The sequence below is a fragment of the Emydura macquarii genome, unplaced genomic scaffold (genome assembly GCF_026122565.2).
Source record: "Emydura macquarii macquarii isolate MOO-44397 ecotype Brisbane River unplaced genomic scaffold, CSIRO-AGI_Emac_v2 contig_318, whole genome shotgun sequence".
NCBI classification, from domain to species: Eukaryota; Metazoa; Chordata; order Testudines; family Chelidae; genus Emydura; species Emydura macquarii.
In genome coordinates, this window is record NW_027130455.1 from 6820810 (window position 1) to 6842141 (window position 21332).

Consider the following 21332-nt stretch of genomic DNA (forward strand, 5'->3'; position numbering starts at 1 on the left):
ACATGAATGAACTCAGACAGAGCAGGGACTAACCAATGGGCTATAAAGTCAATCTCTCTCTCAAGCTCTCCTGTTGGAGCTGTTCCACACTTTGAATAAATAATTAAATATTCAATTTATTTATTCAATATTTAGTTATTTATACAAAGCAGAACAGCTCTGAAAGGATATATTTCCATGAAAAGTTTTGGTTTCAATGACTCAGAGTTCTCCAACGAAGAAACAGTTTACTAAAAATCTCTGTGTTTTGGTGTGAAGTTTCTCCCTTTTGGGTGAAATGTATTGAGCCTGGCTTCATGTAGCTCCTGAATTTTGGTTTTGTAGGAGAGTACGGTCTGTTGGTCTTGGTGACAGAGCCATGTCATTGATCCTGTTCATAGAAACTGTTCAGATGTGGAAATCCGGGTTCGAATTCTCAATTTCAAGTCTCTTTACACTCCTGGGAGTCACTATGCACATTCAGGTTGTATTTAAGGGGATCACAGTTTGATGTGATGCTTTGTTTAACTTTTCCTAGGACATTCGAAACCTACGCTTTGCTCACAAACCCGAGGGACGAACTAGACGATCCATATTTGAGAACCTAATGAAATACGCCTTTCCAGTATCCAGTAATTTGGTAGGCTGTTTCTCCTGCTGTTGCTGGAAGATGCAATATGTTGGCGCACAGTTTCATTCCGATAATGCACTGTTTTTATGGGGTGATTTCAGACATGAGCGGAGAAATGCTGATCTTAAATCCATTCTGGGTTTGTCTATACGACAATTAAAAACCCATGGCTGTCCCATGACAGCTGATTCAGGCTAAGGGGCAGTTTAATTGTGGTATAGACATTTAATTGGGCTTGATTAATTAATACCTGTAAAGCACTGAGATCTTAAATGGAAAGTATTATGAAAATTATTATTGCAATTTATTAGATGTCTGTTCAGTCTTAGAAGTACGATCCAACTCCCATTAAAGTCAATGGGTGTCTTCTCATTGACTTCATGGGAGTTTGTCATTTTTTACATGAAATTGTTTGAGCAAGGGGAGAATGCGCAGTTAATAAATGCCCCGATCATGCAGCTTCTTGTGTGTGTGCATTCTGGTCCTGCACCATGGAGACTCGCTGGTGTGAGGGTCGGTGAGAGAACTCCCCTGTGCCACACTCAAGTAGAGTGGGACCTGCTTACTTCAGTGGGGCTCTGTGCAGACCGATTGCTGCGTCCCCACACATTGGGTTGCAGGATCATGCCATGTTTTATAACTGAAATATAGTATATTCTTCATGCTTGAAGAAAATGCAACTCCTCCATTTCACTGTACAATCAGTCACAGCATACTTGAGAAGCTGGGTGATGGAGACTTTTCTCACTGATGCTCACATGCTTGTGATGGAGCAAAATATTCAGGATACAATAAAATCTGCCAGAGTCGGTGTTTGGCTGACTACTCTCACCTCTGCAGAACAGCTGATGCATTCAGGGATGTGGTGACCATGCAGTTGTTGCTTTAGATGCTGGTTACAGGATGTGCTTCTACATAATGTGTAAGAGGAGCCTTTATGCCACACAAGTCATTTTCTTTTAATAATAAACACCTTTTGTCCCAGTGATGTGGGAGGTAATAGATCAGTGTGATAATGAACATGGAGGAATGTACAATGGTGTGTTAATTACACTGTACAATGAGAGTGTCAATTTCTTTACAAAGCCTTTTAAATAAAAGTAGTGTAGTAGAAACAAAAGATGAGTTGCAGGTTATTATTTGAGATGTCCGATAACATGGAAAATGAACTTTGAGTATTTAATGGTAAATGTTCTTTCTCTCAGCCACTTTTTGCATTTGAATACAAAGAGGTTTTCCCAGAAAATGGCTGGAAGGTGTATGACCCTATTTTGGAGTATAGAAGACAGGTAGGTGCTTGTGTCATATTCTTGCTCATATACGTTATTCTTTGGAAGTTAAGATCTATGCTGGAATGTAATTACTAATTGTATGTAATGAGAAATAACCCTACTCAAAAGTGTCTGCAGGATCAGGGCATTGATCAGCATATTTCAGTAACTGACAGCAGTGGTACAGCTGCTCGGGTAGTAACAACACCTTAAGCACTAGAGTAGATGGGATTCAGGTTGTACTAAGCAGATTTTCATGATAATGTGATAAAAACCCCTGTGGCCCTGTCTAAACTATCAGCTACACTGTTCCTGGCAGCGGCTGAAACGAGTGTTAATTTTGCTAGTGTAGACACCACCCCGTTGAATTTTCTAGGGTAAGTCTACACTTAAAATTCTACAGTGGCACAGCTGCAGCTGTGTAGACACTCCTAGAGCGATGGGAGGGGTTTTCCTTTAGTTAATTCACTTTCCTGAGAGGCAGGAGCTAGGTCGGCGAAAGAATTAATCTGTCAACCTAGTGCTGTCTACACCAGGGATTAGGTTGTCATAGCGATGTTTTTCATACTCCTGGGAGATTTAGCTATACCAACGTATATTTTCAGTTTAAATGAGCCTCTGTTTAATGATGGGTGTTAAGATCTGTCCATTATGATTTAATTAGTTTTAATCCTTTTCCATACATTTAGTTTCCTAAGGTTTTTTTCGTTTTTCTTATTAAATAAAGAAATGTTTCTTTAAACAGTTATTTTAAAAAATGTTTTAAGTAGGAAGTTGGATGGAGAATCTCCATATGAATGTTGAAATAGATAAAATAGTCACCAAAATAATCTAAGGGATCAGCCTTGGGTAAGGTGCAAATGCCTGTAGCCTGGAACAAATCTTTGGTGTGTATCCAGACTAGCCTTTACAAAGATGTTCATTACTTTGGCAATCAGTAAACCTGAGGTAAAAAACCCTAGGGGCGTGTCTACGCTGCAATAAAAGATCCATGGCATGGCTGGGCTGGCCTCGGTCAGCTAACTTGGGCTGGTGGGGCTCAGGCCGCCGGGCTATAAAATTGTAGTGTAAACAGTCAGGGCGCGGGCTGTAGCCGGACTCTGAGCCCCTGCAAGGGGATGGATGTCAGAGCCTGGACTCCAGCCCAGTTCTGAACATCTACGCTGCTATTTTTAGCCCCGCAGCCTGAGCCCCGAGAGCCCGAGTCAGCTGACCCGGCCTCAGAGACTTGGTGCCACAGATGTTTTACTGCAGTGTAGAGAAACCCTAGTGATCTTCTCCAGGGGAAAAAGTGTTGTTTTATGAGCTAGGTAACATGAGGTAGGTATCTCACTCTAAAATCTGTGGGTGGAGTAAGCAACTCTGGAGTGGAAGATTCACCAGTGTATTTTGTCAAGGTAAACTCTTGTCTTGGCCAGCTACATCAAGGTAAAACTTCCACTTGCCTTGTCTGCACTAGCATTTTACAACAAGAGAGTTGTTATATGTTGGCTATTTTGTTGCGGGGAGGATGGGAACCTAACAACTTTTTCCTAGTGTAAATGCTGCCTAAGAAAAGTGGTTATTTACATTGAGATAGCTCTTTCAGTGTCAAATCATAGGGGAGACAACGCACAAGTCGTTATCTAGTTGAGATCAACCATCTACCTCCCCATCTCTACAAGCCTAGGGTTTACCTCAACTAGTTACACTGAGGTAAAAATGACAAAGCCTTGTCTCCACTAGGATTTGGCTTCGTTAGTGCTTTCAATGTGAAAACACGCCTGGTTTTACAACAAAGACAAGGTGTGAGCTGAATTCTGACTGTGATGAAACATAGTCATTACCATACCAAATCAGACCCAACATCCATCTTGTCTCCAACAATTATTGGTTCCAGATGCTAAAGAGCAAGATGTAAGCAACCCTGCAATAGGCAGTTATGGTATGAGTTGGCCCCCTTTAATTAGAGGTTTGCTTAGATCTTGAAGCACGAGGGTATATATCTGTTCTCAAACTTCAGGGTATTTCAATTTATGTATTTATTTATTGCTCTTTGTAACTCAATATTCTCATTGTCTGGGTCTGTATAAATGTCTGATCCTTTTTTGAATCCTTACTTGAGCCTTATTGAATACATCAGATGATGTATAAATAATACAATATTCTTGTTAAAATAATAACTTACCATAAATAAATCAGGATTGTGTTCCTGGAGTGGTGGTAGGATTTGTGCATGCTGTAATAAATTAACATAATAAATCAAATTGATAATGAGATTACCTGTCTGTGACCATAGGAAGTATGAGCAGAAATCATACCGGCAGAATGTATATGTTATCTAGAGAACCTCTGGAACGGATTAAAAAAATTCTGGGCGAGCTGGTCTTGGCACAAGCAATGCAGTGATTCAATAATGACCCCATGGTCCCGCATGTTAATTGGCATCTCCTGAGCCAAGTGCAGAGGGCAACAAGCAGAAGCCAGCTGTCAGGCATTCAGAAAAGGTCTGACTGTTGGAGGAGGATAGGGTTGCCAGTGGCAGGTGTGTTTGCAGCCATGGACATGATGTGATCTCTTCAGATTAGTATAAATGATCTAGAGTAGTTTGCTACAGTAGAGATCCTGGAGATTAGGAAGGATGTTTATTGAACCCAAAGCTACTCTGTAAATGTCCCTGAGAAAGAGAGAAACATCTAACTTATTAAAAATTATCAGCTGCTTAAAACTATGGAGAGTAATAAACAACCTGTAGAGAACAAAAGCACCTCAGAGAGGCTTGGGTCTGAGTTGGTAATTGAGATCACATGTGGCAAATTAAATTTAAAACTGAAATCGCATCCTGATTTTTCTTACACACTGACTGGCAGAATATGAAACAGAACTGCAAAGCGAATAAGGTTCAGCTAAACTCAAAAGCCTTCTAGAGGACTTTGGAATAATTTAAAGCTTTCATTTTTCAAACAAGGTGGGAAGCAATTGGAAAACCTTCTAAGCGGTTATGAAGCTCGAAATGTGTGAGGTTTCCTTAAGCAAGCTGTGTGAGAATGATCCTATGCTCTGCTCAGATGTGTGGTGGAACCACAGTATGCAGCTGTGGTTGCTGCTTTCTGAACAAACAAATAGAGAAAGATACTTGAAGAGCTGCTGTAGAGTGAGGAGCATTAATGCTTGCCAAGAATTAGAAAGATAGAAAAAAAAGAACAGATTTTTAAAGGGGAACATTTTCTAGGAAGGGAAAACAGAAATTAATAGGAATGGTTCAAAATCAGGCTTAGTTTAGAATTTGCCCGGATTTAGGCTCTGATCCAGTAAAGCAGTTAAGCATGTGCTTAACTTTAAGCATGTGATTAGTCTCTTTGGTTTCAGTGGAAAGTACTTGTGCTTAAAGTTAAGTATATGCTTATGTGCCTTATGGGATTGTGCCTTCATACCCACTGTGTTTCAGTGCCTGCACTTTCACCATGTGATCAGCAGGGGGAGTGATTCAGTTGAATAGACGCCTATAAAGAAGGATATGCAGCATGTTTAGATGATGTGAATATAAGTAACAAATGATTAAAAAATAGCATGAATAATTTCTACAAGGCAGATTGTGCCTGTCCCTGAATAGAGAGGGCACAAGTTACTTCCCTCCCAGTGCTCTCATGCAGGGACCATGCACAGATGCAGTTCTTGATGCTCTTGAGTTCAGGGACTGCAAGTGGCTCCAGTCAAACGGGAGAAGATAAAACCATCTCTCTTCCATGCATCCATACCTCTCTGAGTGTCAGCTTGTCTCCCTGTCAGATCTCGTTGACTGCTGCCTCCTGCTTCAGGGAATGTCACTTTAAATCTTGCTCAGTCCTTTGATCACCTCCCTTCACAGGAATCCAGTCCCCTTTTAACTGTTTATAGCCCTTTGATCTGGTAATGCCCAGCTGTAGCAAAACAAGGCTTGCAGCTCGACAGAGACAGGAGGTAGGAAGGATCCTTGAAACTCAGATCCCCCTCATTCTCTTCCAAATGTGTGGGATGTTCGCATCTGGGAAGCCATTGTGTTGCCTACCTGCTCAGTCCCCATTGAATTCAAGCATTACAGGCATTCAATAAACACTCCGTTACCCCCAATATAAATTAGATCAGTACTGTCCTACAGAAAATTCTAATAACCGACCATAGTTATACAGTAGCCTCACCTCGCCGACCAGGTCCCATACAGTGTTAAAAAAATCCTTACGTCTCGGTGTTCTTAGATTATTACATCCAGTTCCACAACTGTCACGCTAGTGCTATAGGAAAAAGATCTTTTGGATCCCAGAATTCACTGGTGTAGCCACGTGCCAAAACAGTTGCGTCACTTGTTATGTGGACGCACTAAGCCAGAGCTGTGAGGTTCTGTATGAGATGCCCCTGTTGGCATGGACTACTTGATGGGAACTCTGTGTCCCTTGAACCATGTTCTGACACAATTGCGAACATCGCTCCTTTATCTTCTCTCTCTTTTTTCCATCGTCTGTTCTTTTCCCCCATCTCTTTTCCATGTGCCTTAATGACTCTTCTCCCTTCTGATCTCCCCTCCGCCTTGTCTGGTGTCTCCCATCCCGACTCTCCCACTCACCAAAAAGTGGTGTGTGCTACGAGCGTCACTCTGGGGCCATCCAAGTTTGAGTTGAGAGAGAGAAGAGAAGAGAAGAGGAGAGGCTTGGGCTGGCCGGTTCCTGTCCTGTACTCTGTATTCATGGGCTGTTCCTGCAGCCAGTTGTGTTAGGGGCCACAAAGGAAGCAGGAAGAAAGTGGAGTTGCTCTTAAGGAATTGCCTCACCGGCTTCATGATATATTTTCTATGTGTGTGGTGTGACTCTTGTAATTTTAGCCACCCTCGCTGATATTATCCACTGCTCTGTCTCCATGAACTAAACCATTGTCCCTCTTGCAGGAGAGCACTTTACTAAACCATCACAAAAACAAGTGGGATGTCCGGCCATTTCATACAATCTCCTTCCTTAATACAAACATGCTGGAATGTTCTCTTGAGTTTAAATTCTTAAAAGTGAAGGCAAAGTCTCCTGGTCTCTTTCCCTTGGGCCGGGGACCCTGTAGTTATTTTCTAAACTGTTGTTGTTTCATATGCAGGGAATTCCCAATGAAAGCTGGAGAATAACCAAGATAAACGAGCGCTACGAGCTGTGTGATACGTACCCTGCCATTCTAGTTGTGCCCGTAAATATTCCAGATGAGGAATTAAAGAGAGTGGCATCTTTCAGATCAAGGGGTCGCATACCGGTGAGTATAACAGAGGAAGACACTTTGATGTGGTTTCATAGAGTTTGTACCATAAATAATGCCATGATCAGACCAAGAGGATGCCAGGGAGCAAACCCAAATGGTTGATGAATAATAAAAGCAATGGGAAGACTTCTGCAACGAGTTTGGAGGCAGCATTATCTGATAGAACTAATGCCATGAAAGAGACACAAACTATGCTAAGAATATAAAATGCTAAGAATATAAGAAAATTTAACTAAATCCAGACTGCAATGCAACTTAATTTTCTAGGATACAAAATTAGCCCTGTTTATTATTCAAAATTTTCTGCCTTTTCTGATTTTTTGGGGGTAACAGAATACTTTTTTCTTAAGTAATATATAACTCTTGATGAAGACTCTTATTAACACCAGGTTATCATAAGCATGACCTTTATTATTTCTGAAACAGCCAATATTATGCTATTTGCTTCACAGATATATAAAAAGACAAGTCCCTGCCCAAAGGAACTTGCAGTTTAAATGGGAAACATTAAAACAGGATTCTGCACAATGGGCATGGGTGAAAAGAGGTCTGTCTCACTCAACACGTAACTGAATGGCAGAAGAATTAGCTGTACTTCATTTAAAAGCCAGGTTTAAGCATATTTATGCTTTGTAAGTTGATTCCAGTTTTGGGAACATACTGAAGTGAAATAATAAAATACAGGACAGTGCTGTCACTTTAATTTAATCATGTCTTAATTTGATCCAATTCTCTGGAACCAAATCAAATATAAGGAACGGCTCCAAAGGAATCAGTTACAGGAAAGTCATTTCACTATCCTACTGAATTCCTATCTCCGTTTTTTGTTTGTTTGTTTTGTTTTTCCTTTTTCTGAAAGGTTTTGTCATGGATTCATCCAGAAAGCCAAGCTACAATCACTCGCTGTAGCCAGCCAATGGTTGGAGTGAGTGGAAAGCGAAGCAAAGAGGATGAAAAGTATCTTCAGTCCATCATGGATTCCAATGCCCAGTCCCATAAAATCTTCATCTTTGATGCGAGGCCTAGCGTTAATGCTGTCGCCAATAAGGTTAGATGTTCTCTCCTCTCTCAACACCTGGAATATTGCAATTCAGAGCTAGCTTTCCACCCTCCTTTAATATTATCCCTGAGGATGGGGATGGGGTTGCTGTGGTTGAATTGGTGCATTGACAATGGCTCCGGTCGTGCAGCTGGATCCTGTGCAGGGAGACCCTTGCACATCTGCACAAAGTCCTGTTGACTTCAGTGGAACTCTGCGTGGGTGGAAAGGTCCACATGCATGAATCCAGTTGCAGGATCAGGGCCTCAAACTGTAGTGGAAGAAAAGACCACTAAGCCAGCCAAGCAGGGTTTAAGAACAGGCTTTGTTCTCAGGGTGTTTTGTTCAGCCATTCAGAACAGAGATTCTGGCACCTTGAATCTTGGATGCTTCCATTTTTTTTGTGCCCAACAGCTTGGGCCTGATTTCCAAAGGTGTTGAGCACCCTATGTTCCTGTAGATTTTAACAAGATCCGTGGGTGTTCAGGACCATTGAAAATTGGGCCTTAAGTGTCTCGAGTTGGGCATCCAACATCCACAGTCACTTTTGGAAATTTGATTGCATGTCATGTGATTTCTCAGAGTCAGGCGGAAAGTCAGCAAAATGACTAGGAATCCAGCCCAGAACCAGTCCCTTGTTCTAATGTTGTTATGTAGCATACAGTAGATATTGAGCTTTGTTTACATGCAAGAATCCCTTTGCTGCCTGGGCTCTGGATTTTCTCTGTGTGTCTTACCCCTTAAAGGCAATTACCTGTGGAGGAAATGCAGCCCTTCCCATATAATCCCAACATGGGATTGCCAGACTAGTATAGTGAGTCTGATGGATTTGTAACTTCAACGGTGGTAACTGATAGTCATCAAAAAGAAAAATTAACCCTTATGTGATAATCAGCAGTTTAATGCTGGTAAAAATTAAAATATTAAGGAGAAACTATTTCTTCAGGAAAAATCTGTTAAGATTATTACAAGGAATAGCCTCATCCCCAGTTTGTAAAATGAATACAATGCATAGGTCTGTTTCCTGCTATCTTTCATTAATATTTTGATAGCTTATTTGTAATTATTTTGATAAGATGTATCAAATAATATTTGTTCTTTAAAAGCTACTGGGTTGAAAGACCAAACAGGTTTTTGTGAATGATTTCATATGGGCTTTGGTTTTATTTCCCAGGCTAAAGGAGGAGGCTATGAAAGTGAAGATGCCTATCAGACTGCAGAATTAGTTTTCTTGGACATTCACAATATTCATGTTATGAGAGAATCGTTGAGAAAACTAAAGGAGATTGTATATCCTAACATTGAGGAGACTCATTGGCTGTCCAATTTGGAATCGACTCATTGGCTAGAACATATCAAGGTGTGTTTGTGTGTTGGTATCCGTGATGTATGCATCTGTCCGTCTAACTGAAAGGAGGGGTCATTCTGCTTTCTGTGTACTACATCTATAAAAGTGGAAAAGTCTGTCTGCTCCTGGGACAGTTGCGAGGCAGCTGCTACTTTGTGTTTCATTTCAGACTCAGATTGCTGCAGAATAAGACCCTGATTCTGCAAAGACTTACACGTGTGCTTAACTTTATGCACTCTCAGGAGTTCCACTGCAATGGGAGTTCATCACAGTGAATAAAGTTAAGTACATCCGTACAGCTAAGCACATGTATAAATCTTTGCAGGATGGGGCCTAAATCCTCTCTCTCACAGAAACTTTATATTAGTTCTTTCTTTCATTTTTGTTTTTTTTTTAATCTTCTATAAAAGTAATCTACACTGAAAATATATGTTTTGCACTTTGTATAGGAGAAAATATAATGGCACCAGATGAATTATTAAGTCATTTTCATTCCCCAGAGGGAAATCTTTTAAACAAGATGCTCTATAATCCTGATAAACCAAGAGAAAGAAAGCAATGGGAGGGGGGGCTATTCACATACCACCAACTTCCCCAACTGTAGGTGGGTATCGAGGGCATCCACTAGCAAACAGCCCTATAGAGAGGGGGGAAAAGCCTTATAAGGTGGCAACTGGAAGCTTCATGTTTAACAAAGTTTTTTGCTAGGTTTGGCCTATGATTTTTATCATAAGTTATCATTTCATGGTGAAAATCAGTAAGGGTTTCCCCTCTCCAAAGTGTAAACTTTGTATGTGTGTACATACTACATGGATGTGCGAGGTACCCAGCAGTTTCAGATCTAAAAGTGGGAGGTAGCAAGCCAACTCTTTGGGAAGAGTAGTACACTATGTTATTTGTCCTCCACCATTCCTTGCAGCTGAGTAGTTTGATGTCAGCTGTTCATATGGCAGAAAATATTTAGCCAAAGTAAACCAGTGTTCTGGGTGGTATTGAATCCAAGCTCCAAAATTCTGTGTTTTTATGTGTTTATAGGTAGATAATTTTAGGGGTGAATAACCTTTTAATGTAAAAATATCTGATGCACTAACGCTTGGAACAAGGGCTTGTCTACACAGTGAAATCGACCAGCCTAGCTATAGCGGGATTAATTATTCCTCTATAACTATACCAGTCAATTTCCCTATGTAGACAAGCCCGAAGTCTCACTCATCTGACAAAAGAGAGTACCTGTATTTGCAGGGTCAACTCCTGAAGTTAATGCATTTACAGTAAACAAAGGGTGGTACAGTGCTGTTTTTGGAAAAGCAAGCTTGCCAGTTTCTTCCTTCTGCAAGATGTAACTAATTTAGTTTTCCCATGTACACTACAGCTGTAGCCGAGACAGGGAACCTAATTACAACAGTGCTGTGCCCTGACGTGGTTAAAAAACGGGATTAAAATTGTAGTGTAGATGGGACTTAATTGTGTCCAGGTAACTGGGTTTAAATCCTGGGCTGTCCAAACATTTCTTTTGGCTATAGGGACTCTTCCAGAGTTCTGCCTACCCTACAACTTGTAACCTCACTGGGGCATAACCAAACTCCTGTCTCAGTTATAATTGTAAAGCAGACATGGCCCTTGTCTTGTCTTGAGGTGTCACAGGCAATTCTCCACTTGTAGCTCATATTATTTGGAGAAAATTCACTCCTGCCCTGTCTGTGTTTCAGCTAATTCTTGCCGGCGCTCTTCGGATTGCTGATAAGGTGGAGTCGGGGAAGACCTCCGTGGTCGTGCACTGCAGCGATGGCTGGGACCGAACAGCTCAGCTCACTTCTCTGTCCATGCTCATTTTGGATGGCTACTATCGAACAATAAGGGGGTTCGAGGTGCTTGTGGAGAAGGAATGGCTGAGCTTTGGGCACAGATTTCAGCTGGTGAGTCACTAGCCTTTTGAATGAATTAAATTGCTGTGGTGAATGAAGAGCGAGGTATTAGATAAGTAGGCAAGAGGGCTATATACATTCTTTTAATCAACTTTACTTGATTGCAGCTGAGCTCACAGAGTAATGGTGAATGTCACTGATATTCATTCTGGCACATCATATCCTTTGCTGATTTTTGCTCCTTGTCCTTAGACAGCAGTCTGTTAATGTTAGTTAAGTTTAGGGCAGGGGACTCCTGTATCTAATACTTAGCTATGGCACTGACTTTGGGTGGTCACTTCACAGTTTCCCATCTGCATACTTATGATGTTTTCTCCTATTTTACTGATGGGGAAACTGAGACTCCAGTTCAGTAGAATATGCTTAAACTTTAAACACATGACTAGTCCCGTCTATAAAATGGGCATGATGATGCTGACCTCTTTTGTAAAGTACTCTGAGATCTACTGATGAAAAGCACTATATAAGAGAAGGTATCATTATTACTTACATGCATCAGAACAGAAGAACGGCCATACTGGGTCACACCAATGGTCCATCTGACCAACTATCCTGTCTTCCAACAGTGGCCAGTGCCAGGTGCTTCAGAGAGAATGAACAGAACAGGGCAGTTACTGAGTGATCCGTCCCCTGTCATCCAGTCATAGCTTCTGGCAGTCAGAGGTTTAGGGACACCCAGAGCATGGGGTTGTGTCCCTGACCATCTTAGCTAATAACCATTGAACTTATCTAAATCTTCTTTGAACCCAGTTATATTTTTGGCCTTCACAACATCCCCGGCAACAAGTTCCAAAGGTTGACTGTGTGTTGTGTGAAGAAGAACTTCCTTTTGTTTGTTTTAAACCTGCTGTGTATTAATTTCATTGGGTGACCCCTGATTCTCATGTTGTTTACCCCTTCATATAACACTTCCCTATTCACTCTGTCCACATCAGTCATGATTTTATAGACCTCTGTCTTGTCCTGCCCTTAGTTGTCTCTTTTCTGAGATGAACAGTTTGTCTTTTTTAATCTCTCCTCATGTGGAAGCTTTTCAATATCTCTAATAATTTTATTTGCTCTTTTCTGTGTCTTTTCCAATTCCCATATATCTTTTTTGAGATGAGGCGACCAGATCTGCACTCAGTATTCAAGATGTGGCGTACCATGGATTTATAAAGAGGAAATACGATATTTTCTGTCTTATTATCTATCCCTTTCTTAATGATTCCCAAGATATTCTATTATCTTTTTTGACTGCTGCTGCACATTTAGTGGATATTTTCAGAGAACTATCCACAGTGACTCCAAGATCTCTTTCTTGAGTGTAACGGCTAATTTAGTCAGCAGCATTTTCTGTGTATAGTTTGGGATTATGTTTTCTAATCTGCATTACTTTGCATTTATCAACATTGAATTTCATTGGTCATTTTGTTGCTTAGTCAAGCAGTTTTCTGAGATCCCTTTGTAACATCACAATCTGCTTTGGACTTAACTATCTTGAGTAGTTTTGTATCATCTGCAGATTTTACCACCTCACTGTTTACCCCTTTTTCCAGATCATTTATGAATATGTTGAACAATACTGGTCCCAGTACAGACCCCTGGGGGACACCATTAAGAAGCAATCATTAATGGTGTCTAGAAATTTTATCTCTGCATTCCTTCCCGAGGTGACATATACCCAGCCAATAAGGGGTTAGTACTTTATCAACCTCTATCCTTTCCTCTTTATTAGGATATAGAGTGCCCCCTTTAATAAATCCTCCCCTAAGGGATGTCTCTGTCTGAACCATGTGGTACTTCACACCTCTCGGCATTTCCCCTGCCCTTAGTTTAAAAACTCTTCTTTGACCTCTACAGCTTCAGTGCTTTGATGAATTGGGACTTAAGTGATTTTTCCCAAGGCCACTCAGCAAGATCAGTGTCAGAGGCCTACTTCTTAGGGACACTTTCATAACTACCTCTCATGAGGTAGTGAGGGTGAGTTAGGGTTTGTACAGTGCTTGGCAGCTAGCGAGTGCTATGTTATAATTATCATTAGGTGTCTCATTTCTGTACAGCTCTTGGATCCGTTGCACTGTACGGCTGAATGATGATGATATACGTAAGATGATCTATAGAATTGAAAGGGACACAAGTTTAAACTTTTTCTTCATTCTTTTGAATGCTAGCTGTTAAGTTAAGTCCATGCCAGAATAGCATCTGGAGCTTCTATTCTGATCAGTTTTATTCTTAGTTCTTTCTTAAGTGCACTTAACATGTCCCTGAGAAAGGGTCTCACTTCAAAGCCTAAAGGAGCAGCTGCCCAGAATTTCTGCACTTACTAATATAAACATAGCAAAATCAGGACACTTTTAGAGCATCTTACAGCTGTTGCAGTCTGCTGCACTGATAACCCAGGTACACAGAAGCCAGGCTATTTCTTTGTGAAGCACTGTACTAGTTCATGTTCTCTTTTTTGTTCTGTATCAGAGAGTCGGCCATGGAGATAAGAATCATGCAGATGCAGACAGATCTCCCGTTTTTCTCCAGTTCATTGACTGTGTCTGGCAAATGACAAGACAGGTACGTTTCTAAGCTGCAAATGTACTTTGAAAACCTCCATGCGGGATGTGTCTGGCCAGTGATCTCGCTGCTCGACTTTTAAATTAAAATACAACATCCTCGGTGTGGCTTTTTTGTTCTGTTCTGTTTTCGTTTGGGCACAATGGTCAACAGTGACTAAGTGGGTTAGGAGCCTACCTCTCACTGAAAGTCAATGGGATTTATGAGCCTAAGCACCTAATACACTTTTGAAAATAGACTTATGCTCCTTAGTCATTTAGAGGCTTTTGAAAATTTTTCCCTTTGCCATTTGCTAGAGGAACATTAAGTGTGTGAGGGGAGAAGGGATTGAAAACAGCTGGGTTTTGTTTCACTTTAACCTCTTCTAAAAGTGAATGCATTGCTCCGAAATTGTGCATGATTATCAACACTGGAGTCCCCTTTACCCACAGACAAGGTACTGTATGAGCAGGGCTACTTAAACTTCCCTGGCTCTGGAGAGAGTGTCTCTAGGGCAGTGGTTCCCAACAGTTTTGGCTTGAGGGCCACAGGTATCATTTTCACAGCCTTGAAAGGCCACCAGTCTCTGCCAGCAGTCCTCTCACCCCCCAGTGCAACCAGAGGGAAGGAGTTCAGCGAGGAGGCTGCCTCCCTCCTTGCTGATCTCCTGTCCCCCTGGTTGCAGCAGGGAAACTGCACCCGTCCTATAGCCCCGTGCGTTCCAGTTGGGTCCTTAGGCAGTGGCTCCCTTCTGCAGCCAGGGGGATGGGAGATCAGTGCTCCCCTCCTTCTGGCTCCAGCAGGGACCCCCGCACCGAGGAACCCAGGCGGAGCGCTGATCTCCCATCCCCTTGGCTGGAGCAAGGAGCCTGCACCGGTCTTTTAGCCCTACAGCAACACGCTCCACCTGGGTCCTTAGGCAGCAACTCTCTATGCCGCCAGAGGCAGGGGAGTGGCAGGCCACTCTGAAAGCCCCCATGGGTTGGGAACCGCTGCTCCAGGGGCTTAGAGTGAGAGCCAGGTCTCTGTGTCCACTCAGCATTGGGCCTCCATGCCAGGATCTTTAGATTGCATTTTTATCCTTTGGACAGAGGTGCTTAGAGCCCTGGACAAGACACTATTGTAAAAAAAAAACCTATGATGAAATGGTAAATAGAGATGCCATTTTTGATGGTGCTTTTCAATATCCAAACAGAAGAGATGGCAGGATGCCCCTATTTTGGATATAGTACTAAAGCATCCTTCTCAGTGGTTGTCTTCATCCTTTTCTCATCAAGTTCCTTGTGAGGAGTCGGTGTTTGGGATGGACCAAATAGCAGTAGATGGCATAGACTCATAGGCATCAGAGATGGGCAAAACCTCTTGTATCATCTAGCCTTGGGAATAGGGCTCAGAACCAGGGAGGGCAGAATGGTAAGGGTTAGAGAACAAGGTTTCCTGCTATCCCCTCGCGTCTTCCCCCATTGCCCCCCAGCACCTCTCTTTAACGCGCCTCCCCCCCCCCCCTCATACACACGATCCCTCTGTCTCCTGACCCTGCTCTGACTACCTGCACACATGCACCATGTCACACGCACACACAATTCCAGATCTGGCCCATGTTCCTTACTGCATAGCTCTACTCCGCCTTGAAAAAAGCCTGGACACAGCTTTCATAACTTTTTTCCCAGGTTTTCCACCAACTATAGAGCTAGTCAGAATTATTCAATAGTCAGAAAAGTTCAGATGAAATTTTGAAAAATCATTTTTAAAACAGAAGGGAAAAAAGTCATGCAGATTTGTACTTGTTTTCCATCCAGCTCGGATTATTGTTGTACATTTGTATTACAATAGCACCTAGAGGCTCCAGCCAATGTCAAGGCCTTGCTTGTGATTGCAATTCCTAGGTTCCCACAACCTGTTTCCAACATGTGAACCGGTTTCATGGCCTTCTGCTGCGTCCTCATGGAAAACTCTCAGTTGGATGCATGGATTGTTTCCATATAAATAAATGGAGCTTTCATTCCTAGTCAGAGTTTGTTTATTTTACATCTGCTGCACCCTTTTGTTTATAGCCTCATTAAAGTTCTGGCATTAGAGTCCTGCATAAAGCACAAGCTCCAGTGTAAGCCGTGCTGGGTGTATATAAATACAGTGGTCAGACGCATCAGGCCTCTGGCTCTCGCTCAAAATTCCTCACTGCACATGTAAAGCAGATTGCTGAGAGAAGCATTTGCTCCCAGAAAGTAGTAAGATGATTTTGAAGAAAGAGGCAACCAAATAATTCAAACGAATCCTACATTAGAAATGTATAGGGGGCATATTTGGCTCATTAACCTGACTGACTGCTATACGGGTGTGTATGTTCGTTTGCAACAAGCAATGTACTAACAATAAATGAACAATCTCCCTGCTTGCGTTTGAAGTTTCCTACAGCGTTTGAATTCAATGAATGTTTCCTGATAGTCATTCTGGACCACTTGTACAGCTGTTTGTTTGGGACATTCCTATGTAGCAGTGAGCAGCAGAGGGTGAAAGAGGTAAGGCCTAGCTTCTTTCCAAGATGAATGCAATTTATTAGTATTCTTAAAAGGGGCGAATTGTTCGCTCTCCCATTGATTCCAGTGGGAGAAGGTTTTGGCCCAAACAGATCTTCCAGCTGAACAGCTGGTGTTCAGGATTCTTTCCCCTTCCCCACTCCTACCCGCAAACTGCTGGAAACTATTGTTATAGCTTAATTTCTATACTTTAGACCTTCAGTGCATTCAGAATCTCTAAAGGCACCTCCAACCGTTAACCTCTGTCTTAACAGTTCATTTTCTAGTATTCCTGGGCAGGTAGTTTGCAAGTATGATTTTGTTTGAACTTTAGATAAAGATAAACATTTCTCCCTAGTCCTTTTAAGTAGTCATTTAAGATCTCTTTTGACCATGTATAAACTAAAATGCCTGTACTGTCATACTATACACCCAGCTGAGAACACGGATGTAACAGGGAGCCGGATGTGCCCTTTTTCCTGGAAAAGATGGAGCTGTTAGCTATTAGGACGAATGTGACTGTAGCTCATTACATCAGATCGTTCTGTACTCAGAGCTTAAAGCAGTGACAAGACCCAAAGTGCAAATGGAGGAATGTTGTGTACATTTGCATGACTTAAAACACTAATCCAAAGTCCCATGTATAACCCCGACCTGAAATCAAAAGGAAAATGAACGGTGCTTATTCAGTCTCAGCTTGCTAATAAAGCTGGAAGCACTGTTTGATTACACAGTTCAGCTGGAATTCACTACTGGTGCTGGCAAGAATGGAGGCTGTGGCCTAGTCAGGGCTAACGTGTTTTAATCACTGTGTGGCATACACCTGCACTGAGTTGGATTTGACGGCACAGTGGTCAAAATCCCTATTAAAACCACACTGCTGGTGAATTATGGGTCCCAATTTTTCCAGTGTCCATGAGGCTTGAATATTTGTCGTTCCAAAGAAGCAAAGACATGCTCTGTTCACTATCTCTTTAAGGGCCCCTTAAGCACATATGTAGTCTTGGTGATTGTAGTGGGACTACTCACATATTTAAGCAATTTTTCTAGATTGAGACCTAAATCACATGCTTTTCTCTTGCAATTAAATACACTGGGCCCTCCTTTGGGAGCATTTGGAAGATGGGAAGCTTAACAAAAGTAACGGTCACGCATTACCAGCCCTTCTTCCTGTCCTCCAAAGCTTTAGAGAACCCCATCTCATCTCATCTCTGAGTAGGCTTCCCCTTTTTGTGCCAATGGTGATTCCCTTGATTGTGTTGTGGGTTGAGTTGGGAATAAGGGATGTTTTCATGCCAGGGTGTGTATATGCCTGCCTGCATGTGTTTATACTACAGAAACCACTTCAGAAGCAGAAAGCATGTTTTTTTTAGCTGTGAAAAGGCAGCCAGATTTTTATTAATAACAAACATCTGTATATGCTGGTATAAATACTCATAAAGCTGTGTAGATAAATACTAGTGTTCATGAGGCTGGGTATGTAAAACAGCTTTTATTTTTTCCCTAAAGAGCCTTCCAAAAAGGACTGTGTCACTGTGGTCTTACATCAATAGCCAACTTGAAGACTTTACTAATCCCTTGTATGTGTGCTACTCCAACCATGTCTTGTATCCTGTGGCCAGCATGCGCCACCTAGAGCTTTGGGTGGGATATTACATCAGATGGAATCCAAGGATGAAACCACAGGTGACCATTTTGTTTCTAAAATACTCTTAGAGATGTCAAAAATCTTGTTTCTCTGCTCTTACTAAGGAGCCAGTCGCCTTGGCAGCTGGGAGCTGTTCAAAAGTAAGCAGTGCTGTCCAAACCCAAGCTGCCACAGCTTAAGTTTCAACACAAAACTTAATTGCAAGCAACGTACCTGTGACATTTGTAATGTGTTGAACGGGGTGCCTGATGTTAGTTTTAAAAATATCCACCAGGATTTTAAAAATTGGGTGTCTGACTTTAGACCCTGGAGTAGCTGGATTGGAAATCACTGGAACCGTAGGTGCTCAGCACTTTGAGAAATCAAATCGCTTGAGCAGGGGTAACATTTTCAAAAGTGCCAGGTCCCATTTCCAGCAGGGACTCAGGTGCCCAGGGCTTCTTGAAAGTCAATGGGACGTAGGCACTTTTGAAATTTGTACACTAGATACCTAAATGGAGACTCTGGGGCATAACTTTAGGCATCCACTTCTGAAAATCTTGAGATAAGAACAGGACAAATGTTTTTAAACACTAAACCGTTGATTGTTTAAGACAAGTTAGAGATACTAAGAAGAATCTCCAAAGTGCCATTATTCTACATCTATTTAATTATCTACAGCATTGAGATGCCAGTGGGATAGGTGACTGAGAGATATCTGCAGGTCTCAACTTTTACAATTCACACTGATGGCAGGCAACAGTTTGCTTTATTAACCTGTTAGTTTGTCTCATTCCCCAGTCAGCTTTGTAAATAAAACATAGCGTCTGAGACCAATAAGCAATCAGGGCTCTGGAACTAGCAGGCTGCAGCGGGCATATGACATATGGCAAGGTATATGGAAGCCAGAACAGCCAGCTAATTTGCTTATGACTGGGGGTAACAGCAGAGGACGGTGTAACCTTATACTCTACAAACTAAAAAATGGACAAAGAGCAACTGAGGCAGTAATGACATCTAGTGGCTTAGCAGCCTTGGCCGTGCTGTCTTTTGTTGTCACTCAGGGGCATGTTCTTTGGTGTTGCAGGAGCCTGTCCACAGTCGATACAAGGAACTCCTTGCCAAGCGGGCCGAGTTGCAGAAGAAAGTGGAGGAGCTCCAGAGAGAAATTACCAACCGATCAACCTCATCCTCGGAGAGAGCTGGCTCTCCTGCACAGTGCGTCACTCCTGTACAGACAGTTGTATAATGTGGACTTCTATTACGTATTTTCCAGGACTACCTTACAAGGGCAGTCTTCCTAGTAGGAAACCCTTTGAATTTAGAATCTTATTTATTACATTTCTTTCCAGGATAATTTATTAGTACTGTAGCACTAAAGGAAGCTTATGCCCAAAACAAAAAGAGTACAGCCCCATCCATGCAATCTTCTTGGTGGCTAGCTGATGATAAAACTAATTGCACTTGCCACTTAAAAACAAAACCTAGAGCTCTCACTGACTTAGCTGTTGGAAATCATTTTGAATGAGAGACTATTGCAGTGGAAGGAAGTATTCTATAAGGAAAATATCTATGTAGGAAGAGGAATTTGAAAATTCTCCACATTGCTGAAAGGAAACAAAACTAGACTGAAGTAGGAAATCAGTCTGCAGGATTCATATGTGACTCAAGAGTTTAGAATCTAACCCTGAGGAATAGGTTGACTGATCAGTGTCAATATATATATATATAACTGTCCGTTGAGTTGTTTTGCCAACATATCACTGAAAGGCAAATGCTGATAGGGCCCGAATAATAGAATGTTTTTTTACTGTATTGGTAGATTGGCTCTTTCCCATCATTTTGATGTACATCAGAGGAAGCTTTGCCAAGTTCTGCAACTTTACTTCTGTCATAGAGGTGGAATTTTTAAAAAAATGAGGTCTGTTTCTTTCAGGTATATACCCACTATTGCAAAGTGATGCCTTATTTACAGGAAGGGCAGCTTCTACCTGTAGCACATGGTAGTGGATGAGCCCCCCGTATCCCTCAGCTTGTCCTTTTTGGGACAAAAGTTTACCTCCATCCCCCTAATCTTGAGTCGTCACTTATTTTTATCAGATTCAGTACTATGAAGCAAACCTTAATTACTGAGGGGGTGTGAAACAGATCCCCCTGTAGTTTCTGCAGCTATTTTTTTTCCCTGTGCCTCAAATGCAAAAGGTGGCAAAGTAAATGGTATAAAATGTGGCAAGTGCCACGCTTGCTGGGATCAACTCAATTTCATTTTGCTTAGGTAAGTGTAAACAGTTATTTCCATGCTGATGTACTTAAAATTCAAACTATTTTACTTCTCTTCTGTTAACAGTATGTGTATTGACCAAAGAAAGCTTTCTGCATGTATTGCAATCGCAATGTAAAAGTAGTGGTCAGTGACTGAGTTATTAGTCTGCTAACATAATATTTCAGCACTAGCTTAATACTTTTTACTCTGTGAGAGAGAAGAGTACAGTGTAGTTGGAGCAAAGAATCATTGTCACCTGTACAGTGGTCAATTAAACTTTGTCCAAAATCAATGTTTATAACTTTATTGCAGAAATCAGGGTGAAAACAGTCAATTTTCTGATGATTACTTTTGTTGAACTGTGATTTTTTCCATTTTAATTGTCTTTCCAAATCGATGAATAGGGCACTTGAATGAGGATGTTGGAGGTGTAGCAAAAGTGAGCGTAGTTATAAGAGTTCTTTAGCTTTGCTTCTGGATCCCATTTCCATATGGAGCAAGAGCTGTGTTTTGATCAGAGTAGTTTGGCTAATTTTGCAAAGTTCGCATATATATATATATATATATATATATATATATATATATATAGCCTCCAAGACAGTGGAATTTCCTTTAGAAATATACTCAGGCTTTACTGTTCACCTCCCTCTTTCTCCTGCAGCTATGTCAGTCCATTAAGCTGAAGCCTTCTCTCTCTTGTGGATTGCCTAACACGAAAATGATGTGTAAACATCACTGCATTTGTTAGTTACACTAACATAATCCTTAATGAGACTTAAGAATCAACACAACCTGGGATGTTGGAGTATACAACCTGCTTTAAGGTCACGAGACAGACTGAGCCTGTTTCAGTCACTAAATGGTTCTTATATAGGCGCGCAGATACTACAGTGTGGTATAAGAACCTCTACAGAATAGTCTTTCACCTCATTATCCTCACTATGTCGGTTACTGGGT

At 41.6% G+C, this 21332-nt stretch overlaps 1 protein-coding gene across 3 annotated transcripts in view; it reads left to right on the forward strand.

Moving 5' to 3' along the window:
* MTMR2 (myotubularin related protein 2) overlaps nt 1–20667 on the forward strand; it is a 75932-nt gene extending 55265 nt beyond the window's left edge. For all 3 annotated transcript variants that reach the window (XM_067568013.1, XM_067568005.1, XM_067568004.1), the window contains 10 exons: nt 518–619; nt 1816–1899; nt 6976–7125; nt 7991–8179; nt 9345–9530; nt 11228–11434; nt 13898–13990; nt 16375–16488; nt 17995–18171; nt 19200–20667. In XM_067568013.1, coding sequence (XP_067424114.1) covers nt 518–619; nt 1816–1899; nt 6976–7125; nt 7991–8179; nt 9345–9530; nt 11228–11434; nt 13898–13990; nt 16375–16488; nt 17995–18171; nt 19200–19361 — 1464 coding nt within the window. In that variant the 3' untranslated portion in view covers nt 19362–20667. The remainder of the gene's footprint in view (nt 1–517; nt 620–1815; nt 1900–6975; nt 7126–7990; nt 8180–9344; nt 9531–11227; nt 11435–13897; nt 13991–16374; nt 16489–17994; nt 18172–19199) is intronic.
* Nucleotides 20668–21332: the final 665 nt, after the last annotated feature.